Raw genomic sequence first — 17,272 nt, 5'->3', positions numbered from 1 at the left:
AAAAACGAGAGCACTACATAAATCAAACACGCTCAAAACACGGAACATACAAGAATAAAGCGCGTAATAAAACACCAAAATAACATGAAACAATTACACACAAAACATGATGGGAGACAGAGGGTTAAATACAAGTAGATTGATTGGGGAAATGAGAACCAGGTGTGTATGGAAACAAGACCAGACAAATGGATATATGAAAACCAGGTGTGTATGGAAACAAGACAAATGGATATATGAAAACCAGGTGTGTATGGAAACAAGACACGACAAATGGATCTATGAAAAATGGAGCGGCGATGGCTAGAAAGCCGGTGACGTCAATCACCGAACGAACATATTTTCAAGCATATGCTTGAGGCTGCATCATGTAATGGGTATGCTTGTAATCCTTAATTAAGGATTGAGGAGTTTTTCAGGATAAAAAAAATAAATGGAATGCACAGGCAACATCCTAGAGGATAACTTGGTTCAATCTACTTTCCACCAGACACTGGGAGATGAATTCACCTTTCAGCAGGACAATAACCTAAAACACAAGGCCAAATCTACACTGGACTTGCTTACCAAAAAGACAGTGAATGTTCCTGAGTGGCCGAGTTACAGTTTTGACTTAAATCTACTTGAAAATCTGAAAATGGTTGTCTAACAATGATCAAAAACCAATTTGACAGAGCTTGAAGAATTTTGAAAATAAAAATGGGCAAGTGTTGTACAGTCCAGGTGTGGAAAGAGACTTGCACAGAAAGACTCACAGGCAAAATTGCTACTACAAAGTATAGACTCTGTGGTGTGAATATTTAAGTAAATTAGATATTTCTGTATTTGATTTTCAATAAATTTGCTAAAGTTTCTAAAAACATTTTTTGTCTTTGACATGGTGGGGTATTGTGTGTAGATGGCTGAGAGAGAAAAAATATATTTAATGGATTTTGAATTCAGGCTTTAACAACAACATGGGGAATAAGTCAAGGCCAGGGGGTGTGAATTCTTTCTGAACGTCCTTTATATAAAGGGATTACCAAATGAGTTAGCCCACCTGTGTCTGAAAGCAGTGGTTTTGGGTATTGTTGAATTCTGAACTCCATATCTCCGATCTGTCTTCAGGTTGTGAAAGGCCTAACCTATCTATGGAGCCTGAAGATTCTTCACAGAGGTCAGTGGTGTGAAACGTAGTAGATTCTACAGAGGTCAGTGAGGTGAAAGGTAGGAGATTCTACAGAGGTCAGTGAGGTGGAAGGTAGTAGATTCTACAGAGGTCAGTGATGTGGAAGGTAGTATATTCTACAGAGGTCAGTGAGGTGGAAGGTAGTAGATTCTACAGAGGTCAGTGATGTGGAAGGTAGTAGATTCTACAGAGGTCAGTGAGGTGGAAGGTAGTAGATTCTACAGAGGTCAGTGATGTGGAAGGTAGTAGATTCTACAGAGGTCAGTGATGTGGATTCTACAGAGGTCAGTGAGGTGAAAGGTAGTAGATTCTACAGAGGTCAGTAATGTGGAAGGTAGTAGATTCTACAGAGGTCAGTGATGTGGATTCTACAGAGGTCAGTGAGGTGAAAGGTAGTAGATTCTGCAGAGGTCAATGAGGTGGATTCTACAGAGGTCAGTGAGGTGAAAGGTGGTAGATTCTACAGAGGTCAGTGAGGTGGATTCTACAGTGGTCAGTGAGGTGGAAGGTAGGAGATTCTATAGAGGTCAGTGATGTTCATTCTACAGAGGTCAGTGAGGTGGAAGGTATACGTAGAATATCATGGAAGGAGATAATGTCATGATGCTGTATACAGTACAGATACAGTGCCTTGCGAAAGTATTCGGCCCCCTTGAACTTTGCGACCTTTTGCCACATTTCAGGCTTCAAACATAAAGATATAAAACTGTATTTTTTTGTGAAGAATCAACAACAAGTGGGACACAATCATGAAGTGGAACGACATTTATTGGATATTTCAAACTTTTTTAACAAATCAAAAACAGAAAAATTGGGCGTGCAAAATTATTCAGCCCCCTTAAGTTAATACTTTGTAGCGCCACCTTTTCCTGCGATTACAGCTGTAAGTCGCTTGGGGTATGTCTCTATCAGTTTTGCACATCGAGAGACTGACATTTTTTGCAAAACAGCTCGAGCTCAGTGAGGTTGGATGGAGAGCATTTGTGAACAGCAGTTTTCAGTTCATTCCACAGATTCTCGATTGGTTTCAGGTCTGGACTTTGACTTGGCCATTCTAACACCTGGATATGTTTATTATTGAACCATTCCATTGTAGATTTTGCGTTATGTTTTGGATCATTGTCTTGTTGGAAGACAAATCTCCGTCCCAGTCTCAGGTCTTTTGCAGACTCCATCAGGTTCTCTTCCAGAATGGTCCTGTATTTGGCTCCATCCATCTTCCCATCAATTTTAACTATCTTCCCTGTCCCTGTTGAAGAAAAGCAGGCCCAAACCATGATGCTGCCACCACCATGTTTGAGAGTGGGGATGGTGTGTTCAGCTGTGTTGCTTTTACGCCAAACATAACGTTTTGCATTGTTGCCAAAAAGTTCAATTTTGGTTTCATCTGACCAGAGCACCTTCATGTTTGGTGTGTCTCCCAGGTGGCTTGTGGCAAACTTTAAACGACACTTTTTATGGATATCTTTAAGAAATGGCTTTCTTCTTGCCACTCTTCCATAAGGCCAGATTTGTGCAATATATGACTGATTGTTGTCCTATGGACAGAGTCTCCCACCTCAGCTGTAGATCTCTGCAGTTCATCCAGAGTGATCATGGGCCTCTTGGCTGCATCTCTGATCAGTCTTCTCCTTGTATTAGCTGAAAGTTTAGAGGGACGGCCAGGTCTTGGCAGAGATAGCCTGCAAAGTAATGTCATACTTTCCAGGTCCATACCCAAACAGTTCGAACTACTAATTTTGAAAATTACTCTCTCCAGAAATAAGTCTCTCACTGTTGCCGCCTGCTACCGACCCCCCTCAGCTCCCAGCTGTGCCCTGGACACCATTTGTGAATTGATCGCCCCCCATCTAGCTTCAGAGTTTGTTCTGTTAGGTGACCTAAACTGGGATATGCTTAACACCCGGCAGTCCTACAATCTAAGCTAGATGCCCTCAATCTCACTCAAATCATCAAGGAACCCACCAGGTACAACCCTAACTCTGTAAACAAGGGCACCCTCATTGACGTCATCCTGACCAACTGGCCCTCCAAATACACTTCCGCTGTCTACAACCAGGATCTCAGCGATCACTGCCTCATTGCCTGTATCCGCTACGCAGCCGCAGTCAAACGACCACCCCTCATCACTGTCAAACGCTCCCTAAAACACTTCTGTGAGCAGGCCTTTCTAATCGACCTGGCCCGGGTATCCTGGAAGGACATTGACCTCATCCCGTCAGTTGAGGATGCCTGGTCTTTCTTTAAAAGTAACTTCCTCACCATTTTAGATAAGCATGCTCCGTTCAAAAAATGCAGAACTAAGAACAGATATAGCCCCTGGTTCACTCCAGACCTGACTGCCCTCGACCAGCACAAAAACATCCTGTGGCGGACTGCACTAACATCGAATATTCCCCGCGATATGCAACTGTTCAGGGAAGTCAGGAACCAATACACACAGTCAGTCAGGAAAGCTAAAGCCAACTTCTTCAGGCAGAAGTTTGCATCCTGTAGCTCCAACTCCAAAAAGTTCTGGGACACTGTGAAGTCCATGGAGAACAAGAACACCTCCTCCCAGCTGCCCACTGCACTGAGGCTAGGTAACACGGTCACCACCGATAAATCCATGATTATCGAAAACTTCAACAAGCATTTCTCAACGGCTGGCCATGCCTTCCGCCTGGCTACTCCAACCTCGGCCAACAGCTCCCCCCCCCCCGCAGCTACTCGCCCAAGCCTCTCCAGGTTCTCCTTTACCCAAATCCAGATAGCAGATGTTCTGAAAGAGCTGCAAAACCTGGACCCGTACAAATCAGCTGGGCTTGACAATCTGGACCCTCTATTCCTGAAACTATCTGCCGCCATTGTCACAACCCCTATTACCAGCCTGTTCAACCTCTCTTTCATATCGTCTGAGATCCCCAAGGATTGGAAAGCTGCCGCAGTCATCCCCCTCTTCAAAGGGGGCGACACCCTGGACCCAAACTGTTACAGACCTATATCCATCTTGCCCTGCCTATCTAAGGTCTTCGAAAGCCAAGTCAACAAACAGGTCACTGACCATTTTGAATCCCACCGTACCTTCTCCGCTGTGCAATCTGGTTTCCGAGCCGGTCACGGGTGTACCTCAGCCACGCTCAAGGTACTAAACGATATCATAACCGCCATCGATAAAAGACAGTACTGTGCAGCCGTCTTCATAGACCTTGCCAAGGCTTTCGACTCTGTCAATCACCGTATTCTTATCGGCAGACTCAGTAGCCTCGGTTTTTCGGATGACTGCCTTGCCTGGTTCACCAATTACTTTGCAGACAGAGTTCAGTGTGTCAAATCGGAGGGCATGCTGTCCGGTCCTCTGGCAGTCTCTATGGGGGTGCCACAGGGTTCAATTCTCGGGCCGACTCTTTTCTCTGTATATATCAATGATGTTTCTCATGCTGCGGGCGATTCCCTGATCCACCTCTACGCAGACGACACCATTCTATATACTTCCGGCCCGTCCTTGGACACTGTGCTATCTAACCTCCAAACGAGCTTCAATGCCATACAGCACTCCTTCCGTGGCCTCCAACTGCTCTTAAACGCTAGTAAAACCAAATGCATGCTTTTCAACCGTTCGCTGCCTGCACCCGCACGCCTGACCAGCATCACCACCCTGGATGGTTCCGACCTTGAATATGTGGACATCTATAAGTACCTAGGTGTCTGGCTAGACTCTAAACTCTCCTTCCAGACCCATATCAAACATCTCCAATCGAAAATCAAATCAAGAGTCGGCTTTCTATTCCGCAACAAAGCCTCCTTCACTCACGCCGCCAAACTTACCCTAGTAAAACTGACTATCCTACCGATCCTCGACTTCGGCGATGTCATCTACAAAATTGCTTCCAACACTCTACTCAGCAAACTAGATGCAGTTTATCACAGTGCCATCCGTTTTGTCACTAAAGCACCTTATACCACCCACCACTGCGACTTGTATGCTCTAGTCGGCTGGCCCTCGCTACATATTCGTCGCCAGACCCACTGGCTCCAGGTCATCTACAAGTCCATGCTAGGTAAAGCTCCGCCTTATCTCAGTTCACTGGTTACGATGGCAACACCCATCCGTAGCACGCGCTCCAGCAGGTGTATCTCACTGATCATCCCTAAAGCCAACACCTCATTTGGCCGCCTTTCGTTCCAGTTCTCTGCTGCCTGTGACTGGAACGAATTGCAAAAATCGCTGAAGTTGGAGACTTTTATCTCCCTCACCAACTTCAAACATCTGCTATCTGAGCAGCTAACCGATCGCTGCAGCTGTACATAGTCTATTGGTAAATAGCCCACCCATTTTCACCTACCTCATCCCCATACTGTTTTTATTTATTTATTTTTCTGCTCTTTTGCACACCAATATCTCTACCTGTACATGACCATCTGATCATTTATCACTCCAGTGTTAATCTGCATAATTGTAATTATTTGCCTACCTTCTCATGCCTTTTGCACACAATGTATATATAGACTCCCCTTTCTTCTACTGTGTTATTGACTTGTTAATTGTTTACTCCATGTGTAACTCTGTGTTGTCTGTTCACACTGCTATGCCTTATCTTGGCCAGGTCGCAGTTGCAAATGAGAACTTGTTCTCAACTAGTCTATCTGGTTAAATAAAGGTGAAATAAAAAATAAAACAATTAAAAAATTTGCAGTGGTCTGATACTCCTTCCATTTCAATATTATCGCTTGCACAGTGCTCCTTGGGATGTTTAAAGCTTGGGAAATCTTTTTGTATCCAAATCCGGCTTTAAACTTCTTCACAACAGTATCTCGGACTTGCCTGGTGTGTTCCTTGTTCTTCATGATGCTCTCTGCGCTTTTAACGGAACTCTGAGACTATCACAGTGCAGGTGCATTTATACGGAGACTTGATTACACACAGGTGGATTGTATTTATCATCATTAGTCATTTAGGTCAACATTGGATCATTCAGAGATCCTCACTGAACTTCTGGAGAGAGTTTGCTGCACTAAAAGTAAAGGGGCTGAATAATTTTGCACGCCCAATTTTTCAGTTTTTGATTTGTTAAAAAAGTTTGAAATATCCAATAAATGTCGTTCCACTTCATGATTGTGTCCCACTTGTTGTTGATTCTTCACAAAAAAATACAGTTTTATTTCTTTATGTTTGAAGCCTGAAATGTGGCAAAAGGTCGCAAAGTTCAAGGGGGCCGAATACTTTCGCAAGGCACTGTATGTGGTCTTACATTGATCACTTTTGTCACAGGGAATCTTCCTGCGCTTCAGAAAATGTAACTTAGTAGTGTATTCAAGGTTTAAAATGTCTTCTAAAGTTTGTAATTTCCACTTGAAAATGTCAGACTTGATTTGCCCTCCCCCAAAAATGTAGCACAGAAATAATAATAATTTCCTGTTGCTGCAGGATAATCATTTCCTGTTGCTGCAGGATAATAATTTCCTGTTGCTGCAGGATAATAATTTCCTGTTGCTGCAGGATAATCATTTCCTGTTGCTGCAGGATAATCATTTCCTGTTGCTGCAGGATAATCATTTCCTGTTGCTGCAGGATAATCATTTCCTGTTGCTGCAGGATAGTCACTTCCTGTTGCTGCAGGATAGTCACTTCCTGTTGCTGCAGGATAATCACTTCCTGTTGCTGCATGATAATTTTCTTGCTGGGAGAAACTGGTCAAATGAAGATATAACATGAGTACAGTCTGATTGGCTGAGGTAGCAGCTGTTACTGTATGTACTTGTCTCTGTAGACGTCAAGCCTTCCAACATGCTGGTCAACACTAGAGGTCAAGTGAAGCTCTGTGACTTTGGAGTCAGCACGCAGGTACAGTCCCCCGTGTGTGTGTTTATACCTCTGTGTGTGTGTTTATACCTCTGTGTGTGTGTTTATACCTCTGTGTGTGTGTTTATACCTCTGTGTGTGTGTGTTTATACCTCTGTGTGTGTGTGTTTATACCTCTGTGTGTGTGTGTTTATACCTCTGTGTGTGTGTGTTTATACCTCTGTGTGTGTGTTTATACCTCTGTGTGTGTGTTTATACCTCTGTGTGTGTGTTTATACCTCTGTGTGTGTGTTTATACCTCTGTGTGTGTCTCTCTGTCTGCTTGTGTTTGTGATCTGTTTCTCTCTCTGTGTGTATTGAGACACCAGTGTGTGTCTCGCTCTCTCTCTCTGTGTGTGTGTGTGTGTGTGTGTGTGTGTGTGTGTGTGTGTAGTCGACTTGTCAATCTGGACCTATTCATTGTGTCCTCACGACAGTGGAAGCACCTTGAGGGACAGCCTCTCACATTAACTTCCTCACTACCATTGTTCCACAGGCACTCCAAAACATGCACTTGTTATAATTACTACTCACACACACACACACACACACACACACACACACACACAACGCCAAAGCTTCATTGATATGCCTTTGATGGACGTGGCAAGAGCGTGGCTGGGCAGACAATAGCTGAGGTGTGTGTGTGTGTGCCTGTGTGTCATGTCATTACGTCACCCTGGGACAGCCCTTCCAACTCCCCCAAAGACCCCCGGGAATAACTCTCCCCTACTCTCTCTCACCCTGTCACCCCCACGCCCCAATTTTAATTAATTTTCATCCCTCTCTCCTTGGAGATGTGAAGCAGCGTTGACCCCTGCACAGGCTTCTGAATACAAGCTTTACCTCAACACACACACACACACTGCCCTGTAGGAAGGTCAGTGTCTCTGCCTTCCCTGAGCAGGACCTCCCCTCCAAACACAGGAGCCATCGGGGAACACAATCATTCACTCATTATCACAGCCCTGTCATCCATGGCATGTCCCATTGTGCTCACACACACACTCCGACGTCCCCATGTCCTCATCCTGGTCCCCTGTGAGAGGGCTGGGAACAGACCACAGTAACACTGACGTTTCAATAGATTTGGGTATGTAAGTCACGGAGGGAAAGGAGATGGAGATGGGAGCTGTACTTAATGTAGGACAAACAGTCTCTGCCATGCCGACTCTTTTGTTTCAGTTATAGCCATCACTATGGCCATCTTGTTTCAGTTATAGCCATCACTATGGCCATCTTGTTTCAGTTATAGCCATCACTATGGCCATCTTGTTTCAGTTATAGCCATCACTATGGCCATCTTGTTTCAGTTATAGCCATCACTATGGCCATCTTGTTTCAGTTATAGCCATCACTATGGCCATCTTGTTTCGGTTATAGCCATCACTATGGCCATCTTGTTTCAGTTATAGCCATCACTATGGCCATCTTGTTTCAGTTATAGCCATCACTATGGCCATCTTGTTTCAGTTATAGCCATCACTATGGCCATCTTGTTTCAGTTATAGCCATCACTATGGCCATCTTGTTTCAGTTATAGCCATCACTATGGCCATCTTGTTTCAGTTATAGCCATCACTATGGCCATCTTGTTTCAGTTATAGCCATCACTATGGCCATCTTGTTTCAGTTATAGCCATCACTATGGCCATCTTGTTTCAGTTAGCCATCTTGTTTCAGTTATATCCACCTCGTTTCAGTTATGGCCATCTTGTTTCAGTTATATCCATCTTGTTTCAGTTATGGCCATCTTGTTTCAGTTATATCCATCTTGTTTCAGTTATAGTCATCTTGTTTCAGTTATATCCATCTTGTTTCAGTTATGGTCATCTTGTTTCAGTTATAGCCATCACTATGGTCATCTTGTTTCAGTTATAATCATCTTGTTTCAGTTATAGTCATCTTGTTTCAGTTATAGCCATCACTATGGTCACATTGTTTCAGTTATAATCATCCTGTTTCAGTTATAGCCATCACTATGGTCACCTTGTTTCAGTTATAGTCATCTTGTTTCAGTTATAGCCATCACTATGGCCACCTTGTTTCAGTTATAATCATCTTGTTTCAGTTATAATCATCTTGTTTCAGTTATAATCATCTTGTTTCAGTTATAATCATCTTGTTTCAGTTAGTCATCTTGTTTCAGTTATAGTCATCTTGTTTCAGTTATAATCATCTTGTTTCAGTTATAATCATCTTGTTTCAGTTATAGCCATCACTATGGTCACCTTGTTTCAGTTATAATCATCTTGTTTCAGTTATAGTCATCTTGTTTCAGTTATGGCCATCTTGTTTCAGTTATAATCATCTTGTTTCAGTTATAATCATCTTGTTTCACTTATAGCCATCACTATGGTCATCTTGTTTCAGTTATAGCCATCACTATGGTCATCTTGTTTCAGTTATAATCATCTTGTTTCAGTTATAATCATCTTGTTTCAGTTATGGCCACCTTGTTTCAGTTATAGCCATCACTATGGTCATCTTGTTTCAGTTATAGCCATCACTATGGTCATCTTGTTTCAGTTATAATCATCTTGTTTCAGTTATAGTCATCTTGTTTCAGTTATGGCCATCACTATGGTCATCTTGTTTCAGTTATAGTCATCTTGTTTCAGTTATAGTCATCTTGTTTCAGTTATGGCCATCACTATGGTCACCTTGTTTCAGTTATAGTCATCTTGTTTCAGTTATAGTCATCTTGTTTCAGTTATGGCCATCTTGTTTCAGTTATAATCATCTTGTTTCAGTTATAATCATCTTGTTTCAGTTATAGTCATCTTGTTTCAGTTATAGCCATCACTATGGTCACATTGTTTCAGTTATAATCATCCTGTTTCAGTTATAGCCATCACTATGGTCACCTTGTTTCAGTTATAGTCATCTTGTTTCAGTTATAGCCATCACTATGGCCACCTTGTTTCAGTTATAATCATCTTGTTTCAGTTATAATCATCTTGTTTCAGTTATAATCATCTTGTTTCAGTTATAATCATCTTGTTTCAGTTAGTCATCTTGTTTCAGTTATAGTCATCTTGTTTCAGTTATAATCATCTTGTTTCAGTTATAATCATCTTGTTTCAGTTATAGCCATCACTATGGTCACCTTGTTTCAGTTATAATCATCTTGTTTCAGTTATAGTCATCTTGTTTCAGTTATGGCCATCTTGTTTCAGTTATAATCATCTTGTTTCAGTTATAATCATCTTGTTTCAGTTATAGCCATCACTATGGTCATCTTGTTTCAGTTATAGCCATCACTATGGTCATCTTGTTTCAGTTATAATCATCTTGTTTCAGTTATGGCCACCTTGTTTCAGTTATAGCCATCACTATGGTCATCTTGTTTCAGTTATAGTCATCTTGTTTCAGTTATAGTCATCTTGTTTCAGTTATGGCCATCACTATGGTCACCTTGTTTCAGTTATAGTCATCTTGTTTCAGTTATAGTCATCTTTTTTCAGTTATGGCCATCTTGTTTCAGTTATAATCATCTTGTTTCAGTTATAATCATCTTGTTTCAGTTATAATCATCTTGTTTCAGTTATGGCCATCTTGTTTCAGTTATGGCCATCACTATGGTCATCTTGTTTCAGTTATAGTCATCTTGTTTCAGTTATAGTCATCTTGTTTCAGTTATGGCCATCACTATGGTCACCTTGTTTCAGTTATAGTCATCTTGTTTCAGTTATAGTCATCTTGTTTCAGTTATGGCCATCTTGTTTCAGTTATAATCATCTTGTTTCAGTTATAATCATCTTGTTTCAGTTATAATCATCTTGTTTCAGTTATGGTCATCTTGTTTCAGTTATGGCCATCACTATGGTCATCTTGTTTCAGTTATAGTCATCTTGTTTCAGTTATAGTCATCTTGTTTCAGTTATGGCCATCACTATGGTCATCTTGTTTCAGTTATAATCATCTTGTTTCAGTTATAGTCATCTTGTTTCAGTTATGGCCATCACTATGGTCATCTTGTTTCAGTTATAGTCATCTTGTTTCAGTTATAGTCATCTTGTTTCAGTTATGGCCATCACTATGGTCACCTTGTTTCAGTTATAGTCATCTTGTTTCAGTTATAGTCATCTTGTTTCAGTTATGGCCATCTTGTTTCAGTTATAATCATCTAGTTTCAGTTATAATCATCTTGTTTCAGTTATAATCATCTTGTTTCAGTTATGGCCATCTTGTTTCAGTTATAATCATCTTGTTTCAGTTATGGCCACCTTGTTTCAGTTATAGCCATCACTATGGTCATCTTGTTTCAGTTATAGCCATCACTATGGCCACCTTGTTTCAGTTATAATCATCTTGTTTCAGTTATAGTCATCTTGTTTCAGTTATAGCCATCACTATGGCCACCTTGTTTCAGTTATAATCATCTTGTTTCAGTTATAGCCATCACTATGGTCACCTTGTTTCAGTTATAATCATCTTGTTTCAGTTATAGCCATCACTATGGCCACCTTGTTTCAGTTATAATCATCTTGTTTCAGTTATAATCATCTTGTTTCAGTTATAGCCATCACTATGGCCACCTTGTTTCAGTTATAGTCATCTTGTTTCAGTTATAATCATCTTGTTTCAGTTATAGTCATCTTGTTTCAGTTATAGCCATCACTATGGTCACCTTGTTATACCTTGTTATACAGTAAAATAATAGCATGTTATGTTTTGTAATGTAATGATGCCATTTATATACAGTGTAATGTGAAGTGTACAGTTCCCATAAACAAATCACTTTGCTGGTTTGACATAATTTGGACAGAACTGAAGGACCTTTAACAGTACGGTACAGTCTGTCCTCATGTCAAACAGTTGGACAGAACTGAATGACCTTTAACAGTATGGTACAGTCTGTCCTCATGTCAAACAGTTGGACAGAACTGAAGGACCTTTAACAGTCTGTCCTCATGTCAAACAGTTGGACAGAACTGAATGACCTTTAACAGTATGGTACAGTCTGTCCTCATGTCAAACAGTTGGACAGAACTGAAGGACCTTTAACAGTCTGTCCTCATGTCAAACAGTTGGACAGAACTGAATGACCTTTAACAGTCTGTCCTCATGTCAAACAGTTGGACAGAACTGAATGACCTTTAACAGTCTGTCCTCATGTCAAACAGTTGGACAGAACTGAATGACCTTTAACAGTCTGTCCTCATGTCAAACAGTTGGACAGAATTGAATGACCTTTAACAGTATGGTACAGTCTGTCCTCATGTCAAACAGTTGGACAGATCGACTGGAAGGCCAAAGTAAAAACACAAGTATTTTGCTCAGCCGATTGTTACTGAGGGAAAGAAAGAAACCCATTCACCCATCTACAGTTGATCAATCTAACCTCTTTTGTTTGCAGTTGGTGAATTCCATCGCCAAGACGTATGTGGGAACTAACGCCTACATGGCAGTAAGTAGACCTAATAGGAATAGATTTTGGTGGTGGTTGGACATCTTGGTGAAAGAGGCTCTGTGTGTTGTTTTGGGGGTCCAGCCTTGAAAATGTGGTAGGAGAAACATTGACAGGACACATCTGATCATGCAGTAACCACAAATGGCTCAGTTGAACACACTATAGCGTAACACAATCACATTTCGTACATCTCAAGTCAACCACAGCATAACTCATCTGACTCCCTTGTTTTTACCCTGCAGCCGGAGAGGATATCTGGGGAACAGTATGGTATTCATTCAGACGTCTGGAGCGTGGGCATCTCCTTCATGGAGGTGAGTGCAGAGTGCAGGTGTCTGTGTGTGTCTGTGATTGCAGAGTGCAGGTGTCTGTGTGTGTGTCTGTGATTGCAGAGGGCAGGTGTCTGTGTGTGTGTCTGTGATTGCAGAGTGCAGGTGTCTGTGTGTGTGTCTGTGATTGCAGAGTGCAGGTGTTTCTGTGTGTCTGTGATTGCAGAGTGCAGGTGTTTCTGTGTGTCTGTGATTGCAGAGTGCAGATGTTTCTGTGTGTCTGTGATTGCAGAGTGCAGGTGTTTGTGTGTGTGTCTGTGATTGCAGAGTGCAGGTGTTTCTGTGTGTCTGTGATTGCAGAGTGCAGGTGTTTCTGTGTGTCTGTGATTGCAGAGTGCAGGTGTGTCTGTGATTGTAGAGTGCAGGTGTTTCTGTGTGTCTGTGATTGCAGAGTGCAGGTGTTTGTGTGTGTCTATGAGTGCAGGTGTGTCTGTCTGTGATTGTAGAGTGCAGGTGTTTGTGTGTGTCTGTGATTGCAGAGTGCAGGTGTGTCTGTGATTGTAGAGTGCAGGTGTGTGTGTGTGTCTGTGATTGCAGAGTGCAGGTGTTTGTGTGTGTCTGTGATTGCAGAGTGCAGGTGTTTGTGTGTCTGTGTGTCTGTGATTGCAGAGTGCAGGTGTTTGTGTGTCTGTGATTGCAGAGTGCAGGTGTTTGTGTGTCTGTGTGTCTGTGATTGTGATTGCAGAGTGCAGGTGTTTGTGTGTCTGTGTGTCTGTGATTGCAGGTGTCTGTGTGTGTGTCTGTGATTGCAGAGTGCAGGTGTTTGTGTGTCTGTGTGTCTGTGATTGCAGAGTGCAGGTGTTTGTGTGTATGTCTGTGATTGCAGAGTGCAGGTGTCTGTGTGTGTGTCTGTGATTGCAGAGTGCAGGTGTTTCTGTGTGTCTGTGATTGCAGAGTGCAGGTGTTTCTGTGTGTCTATGTGTCTGTGATTGCAGGTGTCTGTGTGTGTCTATGTGTCTGTGATTGCAGAGTGCAGGTGTCTGTGTGTGTGTCTGTGATTGCAGAGTGCAGGTGTCTGTGTGTCTGTGATTGTGATTGCAGAGTGCAGGTGTTTGTGTGTGTCTGTGATTGCAGAGTGCAGGTGTTTGTGTGTCTGTGTGTCTGTGATTGCAGAGTGCATGTGTTTGTGTGTCTGTGTGTGTGTGTGTGTGTCTGTGAGTGCAGGTGTGTGTGTGTGTCTGTGAGTGCAGGTGTCTGTGTGTCAAGGGGCTCCATTTTAGAATAGTGTTTTTATTTCAGTACTACATTTGGCCAGGCCCTGTCGTCCCCATTGACACCTATTGATTCTCAATGTATTCCCGTCAAGGACTCCTATTTCCACAGCTCTGACAAACGCTTTACCCTCTCTGGCCTCTACACTGTTTGTCAATACTGTTGAATATTATCACCGTTGTAACCGTAACGGATGGGGCTGCGGAAAATACAAGTCTGTCTGAATTATCGACACAATCTCAGTTTGATCAAGATAGAGTTTTCTCGCCACAGGATCAAAGCCCTCTCCTCTTTGTGAATCGTTAGTGTGAGAGAGAGAGAACCATACAGGTAAGTGTGCATTAGTCTAAATGAAACGGCTTTTAAACTCTCCTCTTCATTTGGATTAATCTGTCGTCGCTAGCAGTCGGTCCACGTTCAAGGCCAGCATGGGTCTCCTCGTGTATTGACATCGTCGTAATAACGTGATGGCGCCGACATCATCAGAGATAAAAAACAAGATTAAAGACGCCAGACAAAGTGAATTGCCAAATGTCAGGAGCGGGTTGGATATTTTCCGGTGTAGTCATACATCACATGAATCTATCCCTCCATCGTTCCAACCTCTCTGCTTCTCTCTCTGTGCTGTTCTCGGCGGGGGGTTGCAGGGGGTGTTATTAACTAATAGCCGATGTTCTTTGAGGAAGGGGGTTATTCGACGGGGGCGCACTGAGCCCCTCTCAAAGACTGGCCTCTCTAATCTGGAACACGCTTCAGCTAGTCTCCCTCCGTGAGGAGATTAGACCACCTATGAACTCCTATTTCCACGCGTTTCCACCACAGTCCTAAAACAAATCCAGTGTGCTTCAACCACATTTAAACTGATAGGGACTTCATATTCCTGATAGTTCCTGTAGACCTGTTTTATTAAACTTCCTCCCCTTTCTAATACTTGTCCAATAATCACTTATGTCTTTTTATATATATATACATAAATATACATATATATATATATTTCTTGCATTTTTGTTTATATATGTATGTGTATATATTTGTATTTTTATACACACACATACATATATATATAAAAAAAGAAATGTGTATATATATATATATATGTGTGTGTGTTTGTATTTTTGTGTGTGTATGTGTGTGTGTATATATATATATATATACATACAAATGATGAGACAAGACTGTAACTACCAATTGGATACCAAGAAATTGGGGAGAAAGGGGTAAAAATACATACATATACATATATACACATACATATATATATATATATATATATACACACACATGTACTTTTACCCCTTTTTCTCCCCAATTTCTTGGTATCCAATTGGTAGTTACAGTCTTGTCTCATGGCTGCAACTCCCGTATGGACTCTGGAGAGGTGAAGGTCGAGAGCCGTGCGTCCTCCGAAACACACAACCCAACCAAGCCGCACTGCTTCTTGACACAATGCCCACTTAACCCGGAAGCCAGCCGCACCAATGTGTCGCAGGAAACACTGTACACCTGGCGACCATGTCAGCGTGCACTGCGCCCGGCACGCCCCAGGAGTCGCTAGAGCGCGATGGGACAAGGATATCCCTGCCGGTCAAACCCTCCCCTAACCCGGACGACGCTGGGCCAAATGTGCGCCGCCCCATGGGTCTCCCGACCGCGGCCGGCTGCGACAGAGCCTGGACTCGAACCCAGAAACTCTAGTGGCACAGCTAGCACTGAGATGCAGAGCATTAGACCACAGCTAGCACTGAGATGCAGATCCTTAGACCACAGCTAGCACTGAGATGCAGAGCCTCAGACCACAGCTAGCACTGAGACGCAGAGCCTCAGACCACAGCTAACACTGAGATGCAGAGCCTCAGACCACAGCTAGCGCTGAGATGCAGAGCCTTAGACCACAGCTAACACTGAGATGCAGAGCCTCAGACCACAGCTAGCGCTGAGATGCAGAGCCTTAGACCACAGCTAGCACTGAGATGCAGAGCCTTAGACCACAGCTAGCACTGAGATGCAGAGCCTTAGACCACAGCTAGCACTGAGATGCAGAGCCTTAGACCACAGCTAGCACTGAGATGCAGAGCCTTAGACCACAGCTAGCACTGAGATGCAGAGCCTTAGACCACAGCTAGCACTGAGATGCAGAGCCTCAGACCACTGCACCAGTCAGGAGGCCCCTGTAACAGAGCTGTTGATAGTCCCGGTAGGCCTGTTTATTATTTTCGCAGCCTTTGCCGTTACCCTTATTGTCGTGTTTTTCTCTTTCTACAGTTGGCACTGGGCGCTTTCCCCTATCCACAGGTGAGTCCCTTCCTCACTACATTCCATTCACATGGCTTCATGTTTAGCTATGTAGAAGCCACACAGTAGGGTGTCATGACAACATGTGGTCATAGGGTCTTTCTCACTCCCTTAATTCTGTTTGTGATGTCACTGGTGGTCCCATAGTGACTCTTATCCATTCTCCATGTTGACCCTACTCCTACAATCCTGCTCATCTTCAAATGTAATTGCTGAGCCACAGAAGAGGTCTGCTGAATCCCATCAGCTCTTTAATTAGGCCCAAATGAGGGCTTAGAGCCATAATCCTCCTCTGAGCATGCTGAACTTGGTTACCTCGCCTGACTGGCTGCACGGCGGCCATCTTGGAAAGCGATGTGGATGGTGGCTGTAATGGTGGTTATTGAGTGGATTCTTTGAGTGTTGTTTATGATGTGTCACTGGACCAAAAGGTCTTCTCACTTGATCAAGAGTGACCTTTCTGAAAGGTCACCTGGCTTTGTGACATCTACTTTATCCATTGTGTGCTTCAACTACTCCGACTTACTTTCCATTATTCATTCTTCTGAGAGGAAAATGGAATGACAAGACAAAATGGCTACTGAGTATGTAGAACTTTCTGTAAACCTCCAAACAACCATAAAATAATGTGATGTAGGTTTTAAAGAGCATTGTTTTGTGAAAGGAATGGGCTGGAGTCAGGTACCTCAATTATTGTCCCAAATACATAAAAATAATACATGTGTGTCCTTTCTACATAAAGGGTTCCATGTTTCTCAGTTGGCAGAGGAAGGCGCTTATAACGCCAGGTTGTGGGTTCGATTCCCACGTGGGACCAGTACAACCACAAAAGTATGAAAATGTCTGAACTCACTAATGTAAGTCTCTCTGGATAAGAGCGTCTGCTAAATGACTAACATGTCAAATGTAAAGAAAGCATCAATCAGCAGTTGAAACAATAACAAAGTGTTTGCCTCACACCTCTTTCTATAAACAGAGAAATGTAACCACTGTTACATCCATAACTCTGTCTGTGAATTTAAGGACTGACCTAT

At 42.7% G+C, this 17,272-nt stretch overlaps 1 protein-coding gene across 2 annotated transcripts in view; it reads left to right on the top strand.

Moving 5' to 3' along the window:
* Positions 1-17,272, top strand: part of LOC110526787 (dual specificity mitogen-activated protein kinase kinase 5) — a 122,419-nt gene that overhangs the window by 63,511 nt on the left and 41,636 nt on the right. For both annotated transcript variants that reach the window (XM_036963468.1, XM_036963467.1), the window contains exons 13-17: positions 1,108-1,156; positions 6,919-6,992; positions 12,352-12,402; positions 12,648-12,719; positions 16,209-16,238. In XM_036963468.1, the coding sequence (XP_036819363.1) occupies positions 1,108-1,156; positions 6,919-6,992; positions 12,352-12,402; positions 12,648-12,719; positions 16,209-16,238 (276 nt within the window). The remainder of the gene's footprint in view (positions 1-1,107; positions 1,157-6,918; positions 6,993-12,351; positions 12,403-12,647; positions 12,720-16,208; positions 16,239-17,272) is intronic.

This window comes from Oncorhynchus mykiss, chromosome 26 (genome assembly GCF_013265735.2).
Source record: "Oncorhynchus mykiss isolate Arlee chromosome 26, USDA_OmykA_1.1, whole genome shotgun sequence".
In the NCBI taxonomy this organism is placed as follows: Eukaryota; Metazoa; Chordata; class Actinopteri; order Salmoniformes; family Salmonidae; genus Oncorhynchus; species Oncorhynchus mykiss.
This window is presented reverse-complemented; position numbering and strand designations above follow the sequence as displayed.